Here is a 24,010-nt window from a genome sequence, read left to right on the forward strand (position 1 = left end):
TGACAGGGTGTGGGTTATACTCGGGTGTGAGAGGGTGTGGGTTATACTGGGGTGTGAGAGGGTGCAGGTTATATTGGGGTGTGAGAGGGTGCAGGTTATATTGGGGTTAGGAAGCTACAGGATATACAGGGGTCAGCATGGTGTAGATTATACTGGGATCAGGAGGGTGTATAGGTAATACCGTAGTCAAGAGGGTGTAGGTTTTTCTGGGGTCAGGAGGGTGTTATATTGGGGTCAGGAGGGTGTAAAGGTTATACTGGGGTCAGGTGGTGTATAGGTTATACTGGGGTCAGGAGAGTACAAGTTTTACAGTGGTCAGCAGGGTACAGGTTATACTGGGGTCAGGAGGTTACAGGTTTTACAAGGGCCAGGAGGGTACAGGTTTAACAGGGGTCAGGAGGGTACAGGGTATATGGGACCAGGAGGGTACAGGTTATACTGGGGTCAGGAGGGTACAGGTTATATGGGGCCAGGAGGGTACAGGTTATATGGGGCCAGGAGGTGTATAGGTTATATGGGGCCAGGAGGATACAGGTTATACTGGGGTCAGGAGAGTACAGGTTATACTGGGGTCAGGAGGGTACAGGTCATACTGGGGTCAGGAGGGTATAGGTTATATGGGGCCAGGAGGATACAGGTTATACTGGGGTCAGGAGGGTACAGGTTAGACTGGGGTCAGGAGGTGTATAGGTTATACAGGGGCCAGGAGGATACAGGTTTTACAGGGGCCAGGAGGATACAGGTTTTACAGGGGTCGGGAGGGTACAGGATTTACAAGGGTCAGGAGAGTACAGGTTATACTGGGGCCAGGAGGGTACAGGTTATATTGAGGTTGGGATGCAGAGGGTGATAAGGTTTCAGGTTGTGGAAGCTCTACCTCTAAGAGCCTGTTGTCATCTTGAAGCTTGGAGCGTGATGCAAGCGGTAGATTCAGTGTAACAAAGTGCTCGTGGCTACAGACAACCCTCAGGAAGTGGATGCGTCTGTCGTGGAGATGAGGCCAGGCTGCAGCTTTCTCTAGAAGCTAAGAATAAAAGTCTCAGTGTTGCCGTGACATGTACAAATGAACATGAAATTCTGAGCATGTCTGGGTGTGGTTAAATGTGGTCAGGTATTCTGGCCAGAAAATACACTAGACACTTTTCCCTCTAACTCCAATCCCACAAGTGAAGACTGAATTCTTGAGCTTGTATACTTAACCCTGATTTAAACTCACCCAATGATATCAGCTTTTATAATAAACCAAACTACTTTCAAACACTGGGAATTCTGATTTCTTACTTCATGGTGTTGATTACTTGACTTGTTTGATCAGTACATGTATTTACAGTCAGTGTGGTAGTTTAGTGGTTAGCTCTGCTGCCTTACAGTGCCAGGGACCTGGGTTCAATTCCAGTCTTGGATGACTGACTGGGTAGAGTTTGCACGTTCTTCTTGTAAATGCATGGGTTTCCTCCCCCAGTCCAAAGACAAGTAGGTTAGGTGGATTGGCCATGCTAAATTGCCCATTGTGCAGTCTGGGAGGATTCTCCATGAGAAATACAGGGTTCCAGGCCTGGTGGGATGCTGTTTGGAGAACTGATGGGCTGAATGGCCTGCTTTTACACTGTAGAGAGTCTAGGTACATGTGAGAGACAAAGCCTGACACATTCTGAGCACTGCACATTGACATCTGATCCAACTCGACCAGATATCCCAAACCCAATCTAGTCCCACCTGCCAGCACTTAGCCCATATTCCTCTAAACCTTTCCTATTCATATACCCATCCAGATGCCTTTTAAATGCTGTAATTGTACCAGCCTCCACCACTTTCTCTGGCAGCTCATTCCATACATACACCACCCCTCGCTGTAAAGAAGTTGCCCCTTAGGTCCCTTTTATATCTTTCCCCTCTCACCCTAAACATATGCCCTCTAGTTCTGGTCTCCCCCACCTCAGGGAAAGAACCTTGTATATTTATCCTATCCATGACCCACATGATTTTATAAACCTCTAAGGTGACCTCTCAGCCTCCAACACTCCGGGGAAAATAGCCCCAGCCTATTCAGCTTCTCCCTATAGCTCAAACCCTACAACCCTGGCAACAACGTTGTAAATCTTTTCTGAACTCTTTCAAGTTTCACAACATCCTTGCGATAGGAAGGAGACCAGAATTGCACACAATATTCCAAAACTGGCCTAATCAATGTCTTGTACAGCTGCAACATGACCTCTGAACTCCTGTACTCCATACTTTGACCAATAAATGAAAGCATACTAAACGCCTTCTATCTACCTGTGATTCTACTTTCAAAGAACTATGAACCAGATTGAAGATTTGTAGCTCGGGTATCCGTTGTTGTGGTTCTGCTCGCCGAGCTGGAAGTTTTTGCTGCAAACGTTTCGTTCCCTGGCTAGGGAACATCATCAGTGCTGTTGGAGCCTCGTGTGAAGCGCTGCTTTGATGTTTCTTCCGGTATTTATATTGGTTTGTTCTTGCCGCTTCCGGGTGTCAGTTTCAGCTGCAGTGATTTGTATGTGGGGTCCAGGTCGATGTGTCTGTTGATGGATGTTCTTGCCGCTTCCGGGTGTCAGTTTCAGCTGTAGTGGTTTGTATATGGTGTCCAGGTCAATGTGTCTGTTGATGGAGTTTGGGGATGAATGCCATGCTTCTAGGAATTCTCTGGCTGTTCTCTGTCTGGCTTGTCCTATGATAGTGGTGTTTTCCCAGTCAAATTCATGTTGCTGGTTGTCTGAGTGTATGGCTACTAGAGATAGCTGGTCGTTTCGCTTTGTGGCTAGCTGATGTTCATGGACGCGGATTGTTAGCTGTCTTCCTGTTTGTCCTATATAGTGTTTTGTGCAGTCCTTGCATGGTATTTTGTAAACTACGTTAGTTTGGCTCATGCTGGGTATTGGGTCCTTTGTTCTAGTGAGTTGTTGTCTGAGCGTGGATGTTGGCTTGTGTGCTGTTATGAGTCCTAAGGGTCGCAGTAGTCTGGCTGTCAGTTCTGAGACGCTCCTGACGTATAGTAGAGTGGCTAGTCCTTTTGGTTGTGGCATGTCCTCGTTCCTCGGTCTATCTCTTAGGCATCTGGTGATAAAGTTGCGTGGGTATCCGTTTTTGGCGAATACCTTGTATAGATGTTCCTCTCCCTCTTTTCGCAGTTCTAGTGTACTGCAGTGTGTTGTGGCCCTTTTGAATAGTGTCCTGATGCAGCTTCGTTTGTGTGTGTTGGGGTGGTTACTTTCATAGTTTAAGACTTGGTCTGTGTGTGTTGGTTTCCTGTGTACCCTTGTGGTGAATTCGATTCACACGAGAAGAGGAAAAGGATAGCCAACTCCCATTCCTAGACGTGTTAGTAGAGAGAACACCCAACGGGGAATTCACCACAAGGGTACACAGGAAACCAACACACACAGACCAAGTCTTAAACTATGAAAGTAACCACCCCAACACACACAAACGAAGCTGCATCAGGACACTATTCAAAAGGGCCACAACACACTGCAGTACACCAGAACTGCGAAAAGAGGAAGAGGAACATCTATACAAGGTATTCGCCAAAAACGGATACCCACGCAACTTTATCACCAGATGCCTAAGAGATAGACCAAGGAATGAGGACATGCCACAACCAAAAGGACTAGCCACTCTACCATACATCAGGAGCGTCTCAGAACTGACAGCCAGACTACTGCGTCCCTTAGGACTCATAACAGCACACAAGCCAACATCCACGCTCAGACAACAACTCACTAGAACAAAGGACCCAATACCCAGCATGAGCCAAACTAACGTAGTTTACAAAATACCATGCAAGGACTGCACAAAACACTATATAGGACAAACAGGAAGACAGCTAACAATCCGCATCCATGAACATCAGCTAGCCACAAAGCGAAACGACCAGCTATCTCTAGTAGCCATACACTCAGACAACCAGCAACATGAATTTGACTGGGAAAACACCACTATCATAGGACAAGCCAGACAGAGAACAGCCAGAGAATTCCTAGAAGCATGGCATTCATCCCCAAACTCCATCAACAGACACATTGACCTGGACACCATATACAAACCACTACAGCTGAAACTGACACCCGGAAGCGGCAAGAACATCCATCAACAGACACATCGACCTGGACCCCACATACAAATCACTGCAGCTGAAACTGACACCCGGAAGCGGCAAGAACAAACCAATATAAATACCGGAAGAAACATCAAAGCAGCGCTTCACACGAGGCTCCAACAGCACTGATGATGTTCCCTAGCCAGGGAACGAAACGTTTGCAGCAAAAACTTCCAGCTCGGCGAGCAGAACCACAACAACTATGAACCAGCATCCAAGGTCTCTTTGTTCAGTAACACTTCCCAGGACCTTATCATTAAGTGTGTAAGTCCTATTCTGATATGCTTTTCCAAAATGCAACATCTTGCATTGATCTAAATTAAACTCAATCTGCCAATCCTCAGCCCATTGACCCATCTGATGAGGATCCCATTGTGCTCTGAGGTCACCTTTTTCACTGTCCACTATACCTCCAATTCTGGTGTCATCTGCAGACTTACTAACCATACCTTCTATGTTCACATCCAAATCATTTATATAAATGACGAAAAGCAGTGGACCCTGATCCTTGTGGCACACCACTGGTCACAGGCCTCCAGTCTGAAAAGCAAACCTTCACCACCACTTTCGAGCCAGTTCTGTATCCAAATGGCTAGTACTCCCTGTATTCCATGAGACCTAACATTGCTAACAAGTTTCCCATGGGATACCTTGTCGAATACCTTGCTGAAGTCCATAAACATCACGCCTACTGCTCTGCCCTCATCAATCCTCTTTGTTACTTCTTCAAAAGCCTCAATCAAGTTCATAAGAGATGATTTCCTACACACAAAGCCATGCTGACTATCCCTAATCAGTCCTTGCCTTTCCAAATACATATAAATCCTGTACCTCAGGATTCCCTCCAATAACTTGCCCACCACTGACATCAGGCTCACTGGTCTATAGTTCCCTGGCTTTTCCTTACCACCTTTCTTAAACAGTGGCACTATGTTTGCCAACCTCCAGTCTTCCGGCACCTCACCTGTGACTATCAATGATACAAATATCTCAGCAAAAGGCTTAGCAATCACTTTACTAGCTTCCCACAGAGTTCTAGGGTACACTTGATCAGGTCCTGGGGACTTATCCACTTTTATGCATTTCAAGACATCCAGCACCTCCTTCTCTGTAATATGGACATTTTTCAAGATGTCACCATCTATTCCCCCACATTCTATATCTTCCATGTCCCTCTCCACAGTAAACACTGATTCAAAATACTTATCTCCTGTGGCTTCATACATAGGTTGCCTTGCTGATCTTTGAGGGGCCCTATTCTATACCTAGTTACTCTTTTGTCCTTAATGTATTTATAAATCTCTTTGGATTCTCCTTAATCCTATTTACCAAAGCTATTTCATGTCCCCTTTTTGCCCTCCTGGTTTCCCTCTTAAGTATACTCCTACTGCCTTTATACTCTTCTAAGGATTCACTCGATCTCCGTTGTCTGTACCGGACATGCTTCCTTCTTTTTCTTAACGAAAACCTATATGTGACCTGATTGCACATGTGAGGTTGTTTCATCCCGGGTATGAGCCTGTGGAAGTATTGTTTATACTGGTTAACATGCCTTACTGAAAACAAAGTGTAAGAGAACCAAATATATCGTTGATTCACTGCACACTAACAATTTTACTTGTAGTCACTTTCTCCTTAAATTTTAATGACTGTTTGGTCAGATCAAATTGAGCCCTTAATTCCTGTACAGTTCTATTGATTCTGGAGATAGTTCTGATTAAAGAATTGCTTAACTTAGCCTCCACATTGTTACCTCTCTGTGGTGGTGACCAATCAGACGAAGAACAAAACCTCGGTCCATGAGGGATAGCAAGTCATTCAGGAAGAACCCAAGGCTCAGGTTTGTCATTTCAGTGATTTCAGCATCCTGGAGAAATATAAAGTCACAACAGTTATCTTCAAACATATTTCTCCCTGTGCTGTAACAGTCACTAAGAAAGGGCAACCCTACAGATTAATGCCTCCTCCTTCTCTCACCAATCCAATTCTTCACACACCCAACTGTGACATTCATCATTTCATAGCAATCATTACTTCCTTTACACTCGGGCTCTCAGAGAATGAAAACTCGAAATAAATAAGTCACAAACGTAATATCCACTAAATGCAACCATTACCAGTTCTATCCTGAGTATCAGCAGAAACAGAGGGGAACAAAATGTCAATGCAAATGGAATTATAACATCATGGGAGAAACAAGAATGAACAACAGTTATACACCTATAACGACCCAATTTACATGAATATCCAGTTTGTCAACCTTTCAAGACACTACAAGTGAACAGCCACATTCAAACCTTTTATTTTCCTCACTAAGTCCCTTGTGAGGATGCCTCAATACCTGCTATGATGGTCTTTATTGCTGTGCAATCTGTCTACTGAACCCTGGAGGAGATGATTCCTAGGTGACAAAAGGATTGTTACCAGTATCTCTGAGGTACCACATCACCTGCTTTATATTTCATACCTGTTTTTCTAATCAACCTATTTGGAGATATTACTACACACCTTTTGAGGAGGCAGGATTTGAACCTGGGCATCCTGGTATTGGGGTACGTACACTACTACTACAGCACAAGTATGCCTCCACTTCCTGCCTTAATAAGTATGGAAAATTTGATATTCCTGGAGGTTTGTAGTTTTGCATTTACAGTGCTGACAATGAGCCCCATTTGAACTGATTCAATGTTCCCACAAACTGAACAATAAAGAGCCAGAGAAGCGAAGAGTCCATGGAATAACTACATTGAATCATAAACTTTCTTAATTCAGTCAACGATACAGCTCTGTAGGATGCAGTGAACTACAGCAGCATGTAATATGCAGGGACAAGTGTACAGAAGGTTACTGCTTCCTCACTGGGATTGTTATGATCCTGAACCTGACTGTCAAATCTGGCTAGAGACCAGTAATTGTGATTTTTAAAGTCAGCAAAGAGTGAGAACCAGTGGACTTATGAAGTAAGATCATAAAATTCCACCATTTTGAACAAACAATAAACTTTACTATACAATACTAGAACAGTAGGACAATCTGCAGTACAAGTACAATTTATTTCTAACTTCCAGAGTTAACAAATGGTAAATTTGGGTAATAAAGTAGGATTGAATGCGCCACAACACACATCAAATTGCTAATGTTATCAGACAGATTCCACAGATTTCTCATCAATTCTCCCAAGATATGAATGGCACGGCAGGGTTTAAATTCTCATTGAACTTCACAAGGGATCACATTTCTTCATTTTTGTCAATTAGTTCTTGAAACTTCCTCCCACAAGCCATTCCATTATTACATTAGGTGAGGTTAGAGTGACAGCCCTTGACGTCAAGGCTGCGTTTCACTGAGTGGAGTATCAAGGAGCTCCAGTAAAATGGAACTCAGTGGATATCAGGAGCCAAATACTTCTTCACTGGTTGGTGTCATACCTGGCAAAGAGGAAGATGGGTATGGTTGTTGGAGATCAGTCATCTCAGCTCCAGGATATCTTAGCAAGAGTTTCTCAGGGTAGTATCCTAGGCCCAGCCATCTTCAGTTGATTCATCACAGACCTTCCCTCCATCATAAGGTCAGAAGTGGGGATGTTCACCAATGATTACACAATGTTCAGCACCATTCACAACTCCTCACACACTCAAGCAGTCCATGTTCAAATGCAAGAAGGTCTGGACAATATCCAGGCTGACAACTGGCAAGTAATATTCATGTCACACAAATGCCAGACTATGACCATCTCCAATAAGACACAATCTGACCGCCACTCCTTGACATTCAATGATGTTACCATTACTGAATCCCCTATTATCAATATTCTGGAGGTTACCATTGACCAGAAACTCAACTGGATTCACCATATAAACTCAGTGACGACAAGAACAGGTCAGAGATTAGGAATACTGTGGTGAGTAACCCACCTCCTGACTCCCCAAAGTTTGTCCATTATCTACAAGGCACAAATCAGAGTGGGATGGAATACTCCCCACTTGCCTGGATGGGTGCAACTCCAATATCAGCTTGACACCATACTGGACAAAGCAACCCATTTGACTGGATTCATATTCATTTGCATCCACTCTTTCCACTATCAACACTCAGTAGCAGTAGGATGTACTGGCTACAAGATACACTGCAGAAAAAAAATCCAAAGACAGCACCTTCCAAACCCTTGACCATTTCCATCTAGAAGGACAAGGGCTGCAGATACATAGGAATACCACCACCTGCAGGCTCTTCTCCAAGCCACTATCATCCTGACTTGGAAATATATTGCCGTTCCTTCAGTGTCGCTAGGTTGATTTATATGTCAGTAGATTTTTACGCAAGTTCGAACACAATGCGGGACAAGATAAAGGAATCTGTTCATAAGCATAGGAAAGTACAAGAAACTCGTTCATATGTTGGCTCTTTAAAATTACACCATTGTATGTGATTGTGTTTGTAAGTATAAGTGTTAAGGCCAATGTTTGCAAATTGGAGACCCCCTGTACCATGAAGGGCGCATTCTCACAGAATGTTGGGAACAGATTTCATCACTAGATGAAATTAGAATAAATTGGACTGTGGCCCAATATGTGGAACATTATAAACTGCAGAATTTCAGCCAGGCAGACTTCTTCTGTCTGAGCTCAGTCTATCAGCTCCTACCTACCTGATTTTTCACAAACTCTGTCCCAATGTTGACCATTGTGTTGACAATGCCTTGGAAACTCTCTGAGAACCGTATTTTCACAGGATAGCTCCAGCGGTCCATGTCAGAGAGGTACTGGCTCATACTTTTAATCTGAAAGACAAGAGACAGGGAAGGAGACTAATTTCCCATTGGCAGTGCAGTTAATCTGAAATAAAATGTTCAAAGTACACAGCAGTACCTTTACACTAGAAGAAAACAGACACTTTAATCATTTGGGTGCTGACGATCTTCAGCGAAGAAGAACTTCACCGAAACATGAAATTGTAAGAACTGAGAGCAGGAATAGGCCATTCAGCCCATCGCACCTGCTCTGCCATTTCCCCAGTCATAAAGATGTTCTAAGCGTGAGTTTAATTGCAAGGTTTGTAGCTCAGGTTGAAGTTTAGGGTGTAGGTTTGCTCGCTGAGCTGTAGGTTTGATATCAGATGTTTCATTACCTCAGTAGGTAATATCATCAGTGGCGACCTCCAAGTGAAGTGAAGCTGTTTTCTCCTGCTTTATATTGATATGTTTGTCCTGGATGGGGTTCCTGGGATTTGTGGTGATGTCATTTCCTGTTCATTTTCTGAGGGGTTGATAGATGGTATCTAGATCTATGTGTTTGTTTATGCCGTTGTAGTTGGAGTGCCAGGCCTCCAGGAATTCTCTGGCATGTTTTTGCTTAGCCTGTCCCAGGATAGATGTGTTGTCCCAGTCGAATTGGTGGTTTCTTTCATCTGTGTGTAGGGCTATGAGGAAGAGAGGGTGGTGCCTTTTTGTGGCTAGCTGGTGTTCATGTATCCTGGTGGCTAACTTTCTTCCTGTTTGTCCTACGTAGTTTTTGTGGCAGTCCTTGCATGAAATTTTGTAGATGACGTTGGTTTTGTCCATGGGTTGTACTGGGTCTTTTAAGTTTGTTAGTTTTTGTTTGAGAATGTTGGTGGATTTGTGTGCTACTAGGATTCCGAGGGGTCTTAGTAATCTGACTGTCATTTCTGAAACTTCTTTGTTGTATGGTAAGGTGGTTAGGGTTTCTGACTGTGTTTGGTCTGCTTGTTGTGGTTTGTTCTTGAGGAATCTGTGGACTGTATTTTTTTTAAACAGGAAGAAAGTTAGCCACCAGGATACACGAACCCCAGCTCAGTGAGTTTAACTCTACCACCTGCATCTGTTCATTCCAGGCATCAGCCTAGTGAACCTTCTCTGAATGTTTTCCACTGCAAGTATGTCCATTCTCAAGCAAGGAGATCAAAACTGTACACAATACATTTTTGCTGCCTGACTAAAACCCTGTATTGTTGGAGTAAGACTTTGCCAGTTTAATCCTCCTATTTCCCTTGCAATTTCCCCTTCCCCCACCTTATCTCAGTCCCAACCCTCAGACTCAGTACCGCCTTCTTGACCTGCAATCTTCTTCCCAACCTCTCCGCCCCCACCCCCTCTCCGGCCTATCACCCTCACCTGAACCTCCTTCCACCTATGGCATTCCCAAAGCCCCTCCCTCAAGTCCCTCCCCCCTATTTTTTATCTTAGCCTGCTTGGCACACCCTCCTCATTCCTGAATAAGGGCTTATGCACGAAATGTCGATTCTCCAGCTCCTGGGATGCTGCCTGACCTGCTGCGCTTTTCCAGCAACACATTTTTCAACCCTTGCAATAAATACCAACATTCCTTTGCCTTCCTAATCACTTGCTGTACCTGCATTCTGACATCTTGCAATTCTTAACTAAAAAATATTATTTACCTGAAGATGGTGATGGAGATGGTCTACTATTCCTCAGAAGTAAACATCTGTCACACATCTGTATGACTGAGGAAAAAGCAACTATTTCTCACTGCAGATGTCATGTCTCATTGCAGATGTTAATACACTGCAGCTTACAAACAGTAATGAGAGAGTGTCTGATGCCCATGAACAATACCATGTTTATTTAAGAATTCAGTTCCAGAATTTGGCAAATGCTATTTGAATTTATGGCGCCGATCTTTGCACAGAGCATCTTGACCTCTTCAAGGTTACAAAATCACAAAAAGGGAAGGACAGTGATCTGTATATGTTATCTGCACAGGTAAGTCCAAGATTCCTGTCAGAATATAGTAACATTCCATCACTTTCAATTAACTTAGGCACCCCAGTGGTTTGGGAGAAATATTCCACTTTTTACCACCCACTTTTAGTCCAGCATCAACCAGCCATGAATGCTCCTGTTTCTGTCTTAACAGTGGCAGATCTCAGAGGGACTCATAATGTACTGGCAGGTCCATATCTATGATATTTAAATGACACCCTGTTCCTCAGATTTTGGGAGTCATTTGAATCCAATGACTGTGAGCTGGCTTTCCCAGGGATTGGAAAGTCCCCAGCAACTACAGGAACCCTCCTTTAACATGATTCCTCCCTCCCTACGATCAGTTCCTCCTTCCTCACTGCCATTCCCCAAATCCCGATGTCATTCCTTGATTTCTTTGGATCAATAGAGTCCCTGCCTAGCAATCTCTGGTTGTGTTTTACTACTGCTGTCTTTTCCAAGTAACTGGTCAGTTTGTAGATTTTTAAAATCCTAAATCAAGTCATACATTCAGTGGGAGTTCTGGTTTCTAAATGTAGATGTGGCCTGATCAAAGTTCAATTCAATTCAAGTATCACAGTCTTAATTTTATGTTTTAAATTCCTATAATTTAAAGCTAAAACATCTTAGCATTTGATTTTTTTAAATATACCTGTGCCCCAATTCTTAGTGACATAGATATCCAAATAACTTTGTACTTCCACAGTTCCTAACCTCTCCCCCCTGCAGAAAATATTCCTGTTTGTTATACACTTCTCTACAGCCTTCAGGTCTCACATCTAAGTTTCAGGCCTTTTGAGCTTTAAATTGCACACAGGAGCAAGAATTTCTTTCCTCAGATGTAAGTGTTAGTGCCAGGGGAAAATAAATCACTTGGAGCATGCTGTGGATACCAAGAAAAATCATACCAACAAAACATCATCAGGGATATCTTCCCTCAATATCCACGTCCGTGGAAATAAAACCATCAATCCTAAATTACTGCTGATAGCTGGCTTGTCCCATGTGAGGTATCCAAAGTACCTATGAAACAGCATCACTATTGAGCATTAAATGTCACTGATATCCAAAAACATTTCCAGTGCCACATGTAAAATGTGCCTTTGAATATCATGGAACATTCCTAAGAACATCAAGTTAAAGGAATAAAGGATTTTAAAATCCTGAAGGGTTAGAAGAAGAAATTTACATACTAACAGAACATAAAACTGAGTCAGGGAAAGACAGGGAGAATTTTTCTCTAACTCAGTGAGGTGTACTGATCCAGGCTCCACCTGCATGAGTGACTCCAGAGTGATTTTCAAAATGGAATTCATTTAAAAAGGCAAAAACAAAATTCTGGAAGAAAGACATGAAGAGAGGGTGTGGGGCTTATTGAGTAGTTTAAAGAACTCACATAAGCATTATGGAGTGAACAGGCACCTTTTACAATCTATGGTTGTATGATTTTATAATTCCATGCCTTGAAAAAAATCACTGCTCACATCCAAGTGTACGTGGACAGAAACAGTTTCAAATCAATTTTCTGAAGTAAAGCATGTTAGGTGGGCATCATACAGAAGTGATAAAGCGTGCTGCAGGTCAGGCAGCATCCAAGGAATAAGACAGTCGACTTTTCAGACATAACCCTTCTTCAGGATTGGGGAGGGGAAGAGGGCTGAAAGATAAATTGGGCGTGGGGGGGGCGGTGTCCATTACAGCGGGAGGAGGAAAATGTCTTCAAGGTGGACATCCTTGGAAGAGGCTTCGCTGTATGGTTTGCAGCTTATCATACAAGAGTGAAAAGCTCTTCTTGGTCTGACAGACTCTATCAAGGAGGTATCAATTATACCAACTCACCAACAGTTCAAAGAAGAACCACAGATGCCTGTAAACTTGATCTCTCACTTGTCCATTGGTTAACACAATGCAGTAAGCCAACTCTTCATGGAATAACTGCAGAAAAATCAAATGTTGGAAACAATTAGACAATAAAATAATTCATTTTTTGGAAAGCAGGAAGCCGAGAGAGTGCATGTATGCATGAGGGAGAGCTTGAGAAACATGATGTTGAAAATGAAAGAGAGTCTCAGACAAAGAATATTAGGGAGACACAGACACGGCTCTAGATTTCTCCAAGTGTTCCAGCTAGAGCTGGAAGTAGCTGCCACTGTCCTATATCATTAATACCTTTAGTTAACAAAGATCTATCAACTGCAGATTTAAAATTAATACATAGCACAATATTTTCTGTAGTTGGCATAAGAAAACTCCGACCACAGGTTAGGAGTGGCATTGACAAACTTGGAACTGGGGCTTTTCAAACAGTCTTCTAAATTATTAGTAAACTGTGAAGAATTAAAGCCACAACACAGAGGCATGAGTTACATCCACCAGGCTACAGACATTGCCAAGCATCTGTGCTCCTGTCTCCTCAACTGTCTGTTAAACTAAGTTCCCACATGCTAAATAAATGATACCCCATAGAAGTTTGACGATATTAGAAACCATCTGACTATCATTCTCACTGGTTCGAGTTCCTTCACAGTTCTTTCATTCTCATTGATTGGATCAACATGACCATTTTGTAACTTTAACAATGCAGCTTCATGTGAGATCAGTGACTTCCTTTCTGCTAAAGCCCAGAAATTTGCAGGTTTTGTCAAGATGTTACCAACTAAACCCTGGCAAAGAAAGTTCCCACATTTTGGCTGCAATTTTAAGAAAGCTATGGAAGTTGGGGCACTGAGAATCAAATGCCATGGAAACCCATGCATAGTTGGCCTGCACTGGTAGATGTTTACCATCAGACTATAAGACATAGGAACTGACGTGTGCCAAATCAACCCATCAAGTCTGCTGTACCATTCAATACTATCATGGCTGATCTAATTTTCTCCAATAGCCCTGAAATTCTGACAGATCAAAATATCTGTCTGTTTCAACCATGAATACATTTAATGACCGAGTGTCAAAACCCTGTGTGGTAAACAAATTCCACAGATTCACCACTCTCTGAGAGAATGAATTTCTCCAAATTCCTCCTCCACTTAAATGTTAAATTATTCTGAGATTATAGCCTCTGGTCCTACACTGTCCTACAACCTTTTCACATCTACCCTGTCAAGTCCACTACAAAGTATGTTGTATGTTTCAATAAGATCACCTCTCATTCTTCTAAGTCCAACGTGTTTAGGCCAAACTATTCAACCACTTCTCCTAAGATAGTTCCTCCATACCTGGTATCAGCTCAGTGAATCTTTCTGGACTGCTTCCAATACCAATACATCTTTCCTTAATTAAGAGGCATGAAACTGTTCATAGCATTCCAGCGGTGGTCTCACTAGTACTTTTAGTAAAACCATCACTTTTATACTCTATGCTCTTTGAAATAAAGGGCAATAATTCGATTTGCCTTCCCTAATACCCACAGAACTTGGATGCTAGCTTTCCATGATTCATGGATGAGGATTCCCAAATCCCTCTATTCCATGGCTTTCTGCAGTCTTCCTTCATTTAAATAATATCCAACTTCTCAATTTCCCTGCCAAAGTGGATAACATTTACCCATATTATGTTACATCTGCAAATTGTTGTCCATTTGATAAACCTATCTATATTCATTTGAAGACTTTGTGTCATTGTCACCACTTGTCTTTCTACCTATTTTTGTGTCATCCACAAATGCAGTGTTAGTACTTTCCTCACCCAAGTCATTAAATGTGGCTCCAGTATTGATCCCTGTGGCACTCCATTAGTTACTGATTGCCATCCTGAAAATGTCATCATTATCTCAACTCTCTGTTGAGATGCAAGCTTGTGATGCACCTCATGTGATCCAAACCCCTCTGTTCCGTAGCTTTCTCCTTTTAAATAATATTCTGCTCCTCTCTACTTCCTGCCAAAATGGCTAACCTCATATTTTCCACATCTCTGGCCATTCTAGGGCAACTAAGGAAATTCAGGGATTACTACATCATCCTGTAACTATGCTTTGGTGTGTACAGTATTGTGTTTTGTCTCCAAAATGATCAGTGTCTGAGCTACTTTAGGACTTAATCCATCTAAATGTCAACGATGAATAAATGCATATTTCAAGATAAAAGCTGCATTCACACCCTACTTGATGCATTTAGAATCCATCTGCTAAATGTAGGAGTATTGGCCTGACCTTTGCATGTTTCTGATTGCCTCCTCTGTCTTTTGGCAGCATGAGTGAGGATGGTTGGATCGCAGGGTCACTGGTGCTGCGCAGTCGTACCCTACGTAATGCAGGAGCAGCCTCTGGCTTGAGTGTGGCATATTTCTCAGACTCTGAGGATCTGATCTCATGGAGAACTAAAAATAAATGATAGAAAAGACAGAGTGGATTGAAGTGGTGGCCATTTCAACAAAAGGAAATAACTAGCATCAGTTTCAAAGTAGTTACTTTGTCACTTCTCCAATTACTGACCCTCACATCTGATTCCTTGAATACTTAAGTAACTAAAAGTAAGCAATATTTCTATTCCATTTCTAGGCAGCACCTTGTGTCAGCCTGGGATCATTTAAAGGGATCACCACGTTATCAAGTCAAGAAAGACTTCCTTACCCAGAAGAGAGAAATTCTAGCATTGCCACCTTGTATCCACCACTATTCCAGCTCCCCCCTCCACCTCAACTCCTCCAGAATATCACAGAGGTTAGGCCAGTTAAAACATGTCAAAGCTGAGGTGACAGATTTTTGTTAGCGGAGATATTATGGTTGCAGAACCAAGGCAGTTTAAATGGAGCTAACATCAGCCAGATTCTGATTGAATAGCAAAAGGGCCTGAATGGCCGCGGTGATCAATTGCCACATAAAATGTTATTGCCGAGACAGGAACTCACTGTATTGAGGATAACGTATTGAAGTGGATTGAGCCTTAGTTAACGCTTTTCCATCAGAGTCAGGATTACTGGGTCATTTTCAGCTTGGAAAGACAGTGAATTGTCACAAGGATCAGTCCTAGGGCCGCAATTATTTACCATCCACATTCATGATTTGGAGGTGGGAGCAGGGTGTAGAGTATCCAAAATTATTGACAATATAAAAATAGGTGAGAGAACATGTTATGATGAGGACATAAGGAATCTGCAGGGAATAAAGATAGACTGAATGAGTAGGCAAAAACTTAATGTGGGGCAAGTCGGGTCATGCACTTTCACAGGAAGATTCAAAAGGTGAGCAATTATTTAAATGGGGAAGAGATTTTTTAAAAAGTGAAATATAGGTGAATTTTGGTGTTCTTCTGCATGAAATGTAAAACATTAGCAAGCATTTAAGTATTTAAGGCAGCAAAAGGAATTTTGGTCTTTATTGTGAACGGGTTGGAGTTTAAAAATAGGGAAGTCATGTTACAAATATACAGAGTGTTGGAGAGGCTGCACCTGGAGTACCATGTACAGTTTTGGTTCCCATATTTAAAAAATGATGTATTGGCCATGGAGGCAGTTCGAAAGAGATTCATGAGATTGTTCTGTGGGATGGACCTGTTGATCTCTCAAAAATGGCTGAATAGATTAGGCCCTTATTCATCAGAGTTTAGAATAATGATGGGTGATCTTATTAAAACATACATGATTCTGAGCAGGATTAACAAGGAAGATGCTGACAGGAAGTTTCCTCTAGTTGGAGGGTCTCAAAGTAAGGGACATAATTACAGAATAAGAGGACTCTCTTTTAAAACTGAGATGTGAAGGAACATGTGTCAGCGTGGATTTTCTCCAGTTGCTCTGGCTTTTTTCCACAGTCCGAATATGTGTAGGTTAGGTGGATTGGCTATGGGAAATGCAGGGTTACAGGGACAGGGTAGTAGGAGTGAGTCTGGGTGAGATGCTATTTGGAAGGGCAGTGCGGACTCAATGGGCCAAATGGCTTGCTTCCACATTGCACAGATTCAATAATTCTTCTCCCAGAGGGTAGTGAATGTCTGGAATTGTCTACCTAGAGAGTTTTAGATTAGATTAGATTACTTACAGTGTGGAAACAGGCCCTTCAGCCCAACAAGTCCACACCGACCCTCCGAAGAGCAACCCACTCAGCAACCCACCATTTACCCCTTCACCTAACACTACGGGCAATTTAGCATGGCCAATTCACCTAACCTGCACATCTTTAACTGTAGGAGGAAACCAGAGCACCCAAAGGTAACCCACACAGACACAGGGAGAATGTGCAAACTCCACAGGATTTGAACCCGGGTCTCTGGCACTGTGAGGCAGCAGTGCTAACCACTGTGCCACCTGGGTATCTGATATGTTGCATATAAACCCTAAACCCCTCGATTAGATTCCATTCTGTCCCTCACTCCTGGGGATCTGTTATTCTGTATATCAATCATAAACCCCTCAATTAGATTCCAGTCTGTAACTCACTCCTGGGGATCTGTTATTGGATCTGTGAAGTGATCCTTGTTGGATGTTAGACTGAAGACAAGATAAACTAAACAGTCAAATGTTACACGGGGAGCAGGAACACAGAAAGCTGCTGGTTCATTTCTGTTCTGTTACATATCTCCAAGTTTCAGATTGGGGCTGAATTTCTGTCACAATGGGGAAAGTCTCAAAAGCTGTTTACTGTCCTGCATGAATGCACTGTCAAAACATGAATTCCCTTGTAAGATAGGAAATGGAGACAGCTCTTTGAAGGTGTTTGTATCTGTGTGTGTGTGATTCTATATGTCTGTGTATGTCTGTTCATGTGTGATTCTGTGTGCGTGTTCAATATTAAATATTTTCAAACTGTATTGATATTGCCAGTTTCTCTTGCTTTTCCTTATTTATAAACTCAATGTCATTGCTGTGCTGATATAAAATGGTGGCTGTGAACAAATCTAAGATGTCTGCCTGACTGATTTGTGTCAGGAATACCTTCAGCAAGGGAGAGGGGCAATGTGTCAAAAGCTATTTCCATTCATTGATGCTAGCAGAGATAGGAAATGGAGACAGCTCTTTGAAGATGATTAAAATGCAAATCACAAAACCTTGTTTACAGTGAGTGCAGAGAGACAATGTGACATTCTAGTAAGGTCTGCCTTACTTTCCAAGCTCCTAATATCCTATTGTGCAGATTAAATCACTGAAAGTATTTAAAGAGGAGGTAGACAGATTTTTGACATTTGTGAGTTAAGTATTATGATGCGCTGACAAGAGAGAGAAGTTGAGCTGGGGGCACAACAGTCATGATCTCGTTGAATAGTGTGGCAGTCTTGAGGATTCGATGGCCTACTTCTCCTCTTATTTCTTATGTTCTCCTGCTCCAGTTTTCCTTGTGACAAATCCAGGTCATGGATCAAAAGGACCACCTAAAGGACAGCACATTGATAAAAAGTGGGGGAAAGGATACAAGAGTAGGACACAAGTCTTACAGATGTACATGCAAATTAGGAGCAGGAGTAGGTCATTTGGTCCTTTGAGCTTGCTTAACCATTCAAATGATGATGATGGCCTCAACTCCACTCTGCTGCTACCAACAACCTGTGACTTCCTTGTTAGTCAGGAATCTCTCCCTTAAATATTCAATAATTAAGTCTCCAATGCTCTCTAGAGAAGAGTTCCACAGACTGTGACCCTTCGAGAAGAAGGGTCTTCAACCTTAAATAAGTGACCTCCTACTTTAAAACTGTGTTCCTTAGTCTAGTCTCTCCCAGGAAGGGAAACATGTTTTCAGCAAACATTTCCTTCAAAAAAACACATGAGAATTGTGGATAGCTCAACCAGTACCTGGCATATTGAACATGTAGTGAACATACGAAGCTAGATAATGGCTTCGGCCCAACGAGTCTTTCTTCACCTCTTCACTATTTTGCAGACGATCCACAATTGCAACCAGCACATCAAAAATTTCCTTGCTGACAAGAGCTGTGAGTAACAGAAACAAAACGAAAACAACAAAATGTGGACAATTGGTGATGGTTAGATTATTTCTGCAATATTGAATCATCAACTATATCAAACGCAGCACCCAACTCATTGAGCACAACACTTCTCTCACCGAACCTCAACACACAACTTCACTAACCCCTTTACCCAATCTGGGCACCTATAATACTGAGGATAGTGTTGGGAACATGGACTTCAGTTATGAGGTGAAACTAGAAAAAATAGGATTGCTCTCCTTGGAACCAAGAAGGCTAAGATCGGACCTACTAGAGGTGTTGATGGAGTAAAGAGAGGAAACATTCCCTCTGGCGAATGACTGGCTAAGGATCCAGAAGAGAGACAAGCACAAATATTTTTACAAACCTATCAGGAGTTGGAACATGCTGCTGGAAGTGTAATGAAACTGACTCCAAAGTCATATTTATGTTGACTGTACTTGAGGATGTGAAATTTATAGATTTACAGGCAAAACATAGAGGACTGAACACAACTGCGCTTTGAAAGCAAACACAGACACAACAGACTCCTTCATTCTTATCCTTAACTGCTATCTCAATGCTATCATACTCTCTCTCTCTCGGGATTATTGTCCTGTTATTCTCATGTTTTATATAAACTTCTCTCTACATATTTACAGTCATATCCTCAACCACGGCCTACTCTCATTGTGTCAATTGCAGATAACCTTATCTCTGATCACTTCCTTCACTTCCCATTCCACATCGCTTCCCAGTCCAACTTCTGTATCTGCATACAGATGAGAAAAAAATACTCCCCCACAAGTCTCATACAATTATGCTTTCAAATTCCCTGTGGTAGTCCTCACTCCAGTTCCCTCAAGCTCTGACTGATCTTTTAGGCAAGGATACTGAATATTCACCTCACCAGCTTCAAAACACCCTGGTCCTAAACTCTGGCTCCAATTTAACACCCAGACCCAGTAAGCAACCTAGGTCACAGCTTTCAGACTCTTCATTGAAGGAACATATTAAAATCACTAATGCCACCCAGCATTGTTACACTTTTATTCAATCGTTCACCTCCTTTTCCCTTCAATAATACAGTTTGCTATTTGTGTTGTGGACAGCCCTTTCCCTTGAAAAACATGGACTGCTGCAGAGGATTGTTATCTGGACCATTGTTTAGTTTAGTGGGCAAACTGAATAAACAATCAGATAACCAACTTGTTACCCACCTCCCAAGGGTTGCTCGTTGCTCTTGGTTAGATCTGTGTATGTATTAATAAGGAACAGCTGCTCAAACAAGAGACACAGCCTGGCTACTCCAGGCCCATCCCCATTCACACCGATCTCTCCCAACACTCACTCCAGTCAACATTCCCCAGAGAGGAAAAGTGAACAAAGAGATGAAAGAAAAGAAGCAGGAGGGAGGGAGAGAGGAAAAGTGATGGAGTAAAATTGAAGAGAGTGGGAAGGATGGGGGTATAGGACAACAGGAGAAGGAAGAATAGAATTGCAATACAGGAGGTAATGGGAGACTAGGATGGGAGAGGAAAGGAACTGGAAAGAAAACAGAAGCTAAATATATCCTGAAACGATAGGAGGCAGGATCTGAAGGTATGTTGACCTGTATACAATATTCAGAATTTTCCAACAGTTCAACTACCTGCCTCACTGAGTCATGTTACTGGGCTATAAAGCAGAGAAAAGCTGTGCAGAATGGCCTTTAACTAAAGGTATTAACTCAGTGTGCAAATAGATAGTATATATTTGAGTTTCCTGTACCTCCTTCTGCTCCCATCCTGGAGCTCAAGTGTAACAGTGGCAGCAGTTTATCTAACACCACGTTCAGGAACTTGACCAATTCCTCCAAGCAAACCTGCCTGAGCATAGAGACAGCCTGGTTGACTGCCTCAGTCTGATGGGTTAAAGAGTAGTGTTCACCAACAGCTTCACACAGTGAGAAGAATCGCTCCAGGGTCCTTTCCTGCAGCAATTAGCAGAGAACATTGTAACACTGGCAACCAAGAAACCAAGAGACTTTACCCTCTCTGACCTTTCTTCTAAATAACTTCAAACAAAATTAAGAAAAACACAAACAGAAATGTCAATGCTGTGTCCAATGTTTGTTTGGAATATAGAAGGAAAATAGCCCCTTGTGCCTGATCAACTATTTAGTAATTAGCATTAGATTTTATTGTCATGTGTATTTAAGGACACAGGAGAACAAAGTCACCGTTCCCAGCATCCAAAAGTATCGAAGTACAAAATCTTAGATATAAAATACAAACATGAAGAAATATAACAGATGAATCAAAGCCAGTGTCTCACTGGTATGAGAACAGGCATTTAGTCAGCATTGACATTCATTGCTCTGCCATCCCATAATTACAGTCAAGGTTGGACAGCCCTGATAGTTGCAAACACTTTCACCTGTGTGTGCACTGTCGAAACTGGGCGTAACTCCACTTTAAAGACCGCTTTCCGATTGTCCAACTTCTTCAAGCCAGGCAGCGAGCTCTGAAATAAAGATCAGGGAAAGTTATTCAAACAGTTCCTCTAGGGTTCCCTTCTCCAAATCTTGAACGTGATGCCTGACCAAGACAGCCTATTCCAGGGCTGCATCACGTTGTTCAGAATCATAGTGTCTGATTCGTGAAGGAACTCTACACAGAACAGCAGGACATAACAAGACACTGTCCAACTTTCCATCCCCATTTTGTTGTCCATCTGAGAGTTTGCACAATGTTCAATTAATTGTGGGAGGAAATTAATTGTGGAAGAAAATTCCTTCCATTGTTAAGACCAGGAGTCCTGAGTACTACCTGTCCAGGGAAAGGCCGTGAGATAATGCACTTCCGAAAGAAAGGAACAGAATGTATAAAACATAGACAAAACCATTGTGGTGAACAAGGCTATTCTGTCCATCGCTCCCAGGCAGTAAGAAAGCCCTACTTTTGCCAATTGTAACTATGATCTGCAGTCATGTGATCTCAAGTGTGGCCAGTATCAACTGGAAAGGAAAATATTCAAGTAAACATTATGCCCTTTGACCTTTCACAGTACTCCAGAATCACCATCTATTCTAAAACAGTAATTGTTGCACAGAGCTGAAGAGGGGCTATCACCTTAATATCTAAAAATGAGACAATAAATTTAATTGTGTGCCAAGCATTCCAGAGGAGGCTTGACATGGATTGATAGATATTTGTTGAACAGTTTGTCTGTGGGTTCATGACCCCTACCACCGTAAGGCCTCAACTATAAGTCGAAACACCGGTGTGAAGATTAGCTTCCGATCATTTGTATTACTCAGAATCTTTCTCCATGCACACGCTGTGGAGAAGCAAACAATAGCTGCTGGCTCACCGCCAATACACTGGAACAGCAAGGAATCAGCAGCACCTCTGAGTGCACTTCATTGAATAAGCAAAAGGTGTCTTCTGTTGTGAATTCCTGACATTCCCAGCGTACTGCTGAGATGCTGGGAGGAATGCTATTGGGAAGAGAGAACCAACCCCAGCACAGCAGTTGTCAGTGATGACTAGTGCCAAGTGCGAAGTTGGGATATTTCTTCTAATGGAGGTTGAATGATGAATAAAGTGAGGGATAAAGTGATACCAATGGCAATCCTCAAATTTCAAATCATTTGTTGTGATGAGAGTATGACAGTTCAGCATGGGGTGAAAAGATTGATTGGGTCCTGGGTGCCAATTGATTATCAGCTTGGGCTAAAGGAGAGGAGATATACACTATGGGCCTTATTAATTCATTGTGGGTATCTTTGATGCCAAATGGTGATTGGAGCAAGACACTGGGAGCAGTGCCTCTGTGCTCAATGGAATAACGATGGAGCTGGATGAAGACAAGTCATTACAGAGCAAACATAATTAGATTAGATTACTTACAGTGTGGAAACAGGCCCTTCGGCCCAACAAGTCCACACCGACCCGCCGAAGCGCAACCCACCCATACCCCTACATTTACCCCTTACCTAACACTATGGGCAATTTAGCATGGCCAATTCACCTGACCCGCACATCTTTGGACTGTGGGAGGAAACTGGAGCACCCAGAGGAAACCCACGCAGACACGGGGAGAACGTGCAAACTCCACACAGTCAGTCGCCTGAGGCGGGAATTGAACCCGGGTCTCTGGCGCTGTGAGGTAGCAGTGCTAACCACTGTGCCACCGTGCCGTCCACTAATGGTTAAGAAAAGGTCACAAAGCCATCATAATCACAGCTTCTTTCAATTAGAAGATACAGACCAACACTGTAATGACCTCAATGTGAAGGGAGAATGGAGAGGTTAAGAGATGAGACAGGTCCTGGGCAACCTAGTCCAAACTACTTAGTGGAGAATGCACCAAGTTGTACAGTGACCTTGGAGAGTGGGTGGTAGGCCTGAGCCTGGGAATCAGGTAAACGGCTGGCAGCTGCCGTGTAGCAGCAGGAGACAAGCCAGGGAGGTGGAAGTAGTGGCAATGAGGAATGTTCAAGAGCAACAGCATCAGTCCCCTCACGAACACGTTAAAAGCAGTAACTCTATGGCTTTTAGCTCTTACCTTCTATTTCCCATCAGACCACTCTGAAACATTTTCATCCCTTGTGTTCCCAACCACTTCTACTGTGTGTTCCTAATCCCCACGTACCCATCATTTTCTGGGCACTGAACATCGAAAGGTGGGAGGTACAAAACCAAGGAGGGGTAACAGGTGCTGCACTGAGGCAGAAGGTTCAAGGCCTAAACACTGTGACAATATTGAACTACAGAAGGAGGATGCAGGAACCAGGCAGGTGGCCTGGCAGTATAAGGAACAGGTTGTTCATGGATTAACCATTGAATGGCAGTGATAGTTAAGACAGAAGCAGTGTGGAAAGATTGGGGGTGGGCAGGGGAGCTTTGTAATCCAAGCATTGAAGCAATAAGTAGATTTGAGAGTCAGGCTTGAATTTTAAGCTTAAATAATGCCATAAATTTCATGACTTTCAGCAATTGCAGTATGGTGGGGGTTACACCCAAGTATAACCGACACCACAGGCCTGGAACGTTACATTAAACAGAATGTCACAAACCCGTGTAGGATCACAGAGCCCCTGGGAAATGACAAAGGGCAAAACCAACTTTACAAATACACTTCAAACAGAGATACGCTGGTCTTCTTGGAATGTAAATTGTAAGAAAAATAACACAAACTGGAAAAGATCTTACACATGAGAAAATGTTACAGAAGTCAAATCAAATAATCCAATTTTACACTGTACCAAAACGGTACAGTGGGAACATGGGAAATGGGAGACTGAGATTCAAA

At 42.6% G+C, this 24,010-nt stretch overlaps 1 protein-coding gene across 3 annotated transcripts in view; it reads right to left on the reverse strand.

Annotated features, from left to right (window-relative positions):
• The window catches only part of LOC132828852 (dedicator of cytokinesis protein 7-like), a 206,242-nt gene that overhangs the window by 59,267 nt on the left and 122,965 nt on the right, over nucleotides 1–24,010 (reverse strand). For all 3 annotated transcript variants that reach the window (XM_060846007.1, XM_060846006.1, XM_060846009.1), the window contains exons 19-26: nucleotides 21,131–21,217; nucleotides 20,483–20,684; nucleotides 18,579–18,716; nucleotides 15,007–15,173; nucleotides 12,696–12,791; nucleotides 8,766–8,897; nucleotides 5,871–5,984; nucleotides 878–1,024 (exon numbers count right to left, since the gene is read on the reverse strand). In XM_060846007.1, the coding sequence (XP_060701990.1) occupies nucleotides 878–1,024; nucleotides 5,871–5,984; nucleotides 8,766–8,897; nucleotides 12,696–12,791; nucleotides 15,007–15,173; nucleotides 18,579–18,716; nucleotides 20,483–20,684; nucleotides 21,131–21,217 (1,083 nt within the window). The remainder of the gene's footprint in view (nucleotides 1–877; nucleotides 1,025–5,870; nucleotides 5,985–8,765; nucleotides 8,898–12,695; nucleotides 12,792–15,006; nucleotides 15,174–18,578; nucleotides 18,717–20,482; nucleotides 20,685–21,130; nucleotides 21,218–24,010) is intronic.

The sequence above is a fragment of the Hemiscyllium ocellatum genome, chromosome 28, assembly GCF_020745735.1.
Source record: "Hemiscyllium ocellatum isolate sHemOce1 chromosome 28, sHemOce1.pat.X.cur, whole genome shotgun sequence".
Classification (NCBI taxonomy): Eukaryota; Metazoa; Chordata; class Chondrichthyes; order Orectolobiformes; family Hemiscylliidae; genus Hemiscyllium; species Hemiscyllium ocellatum.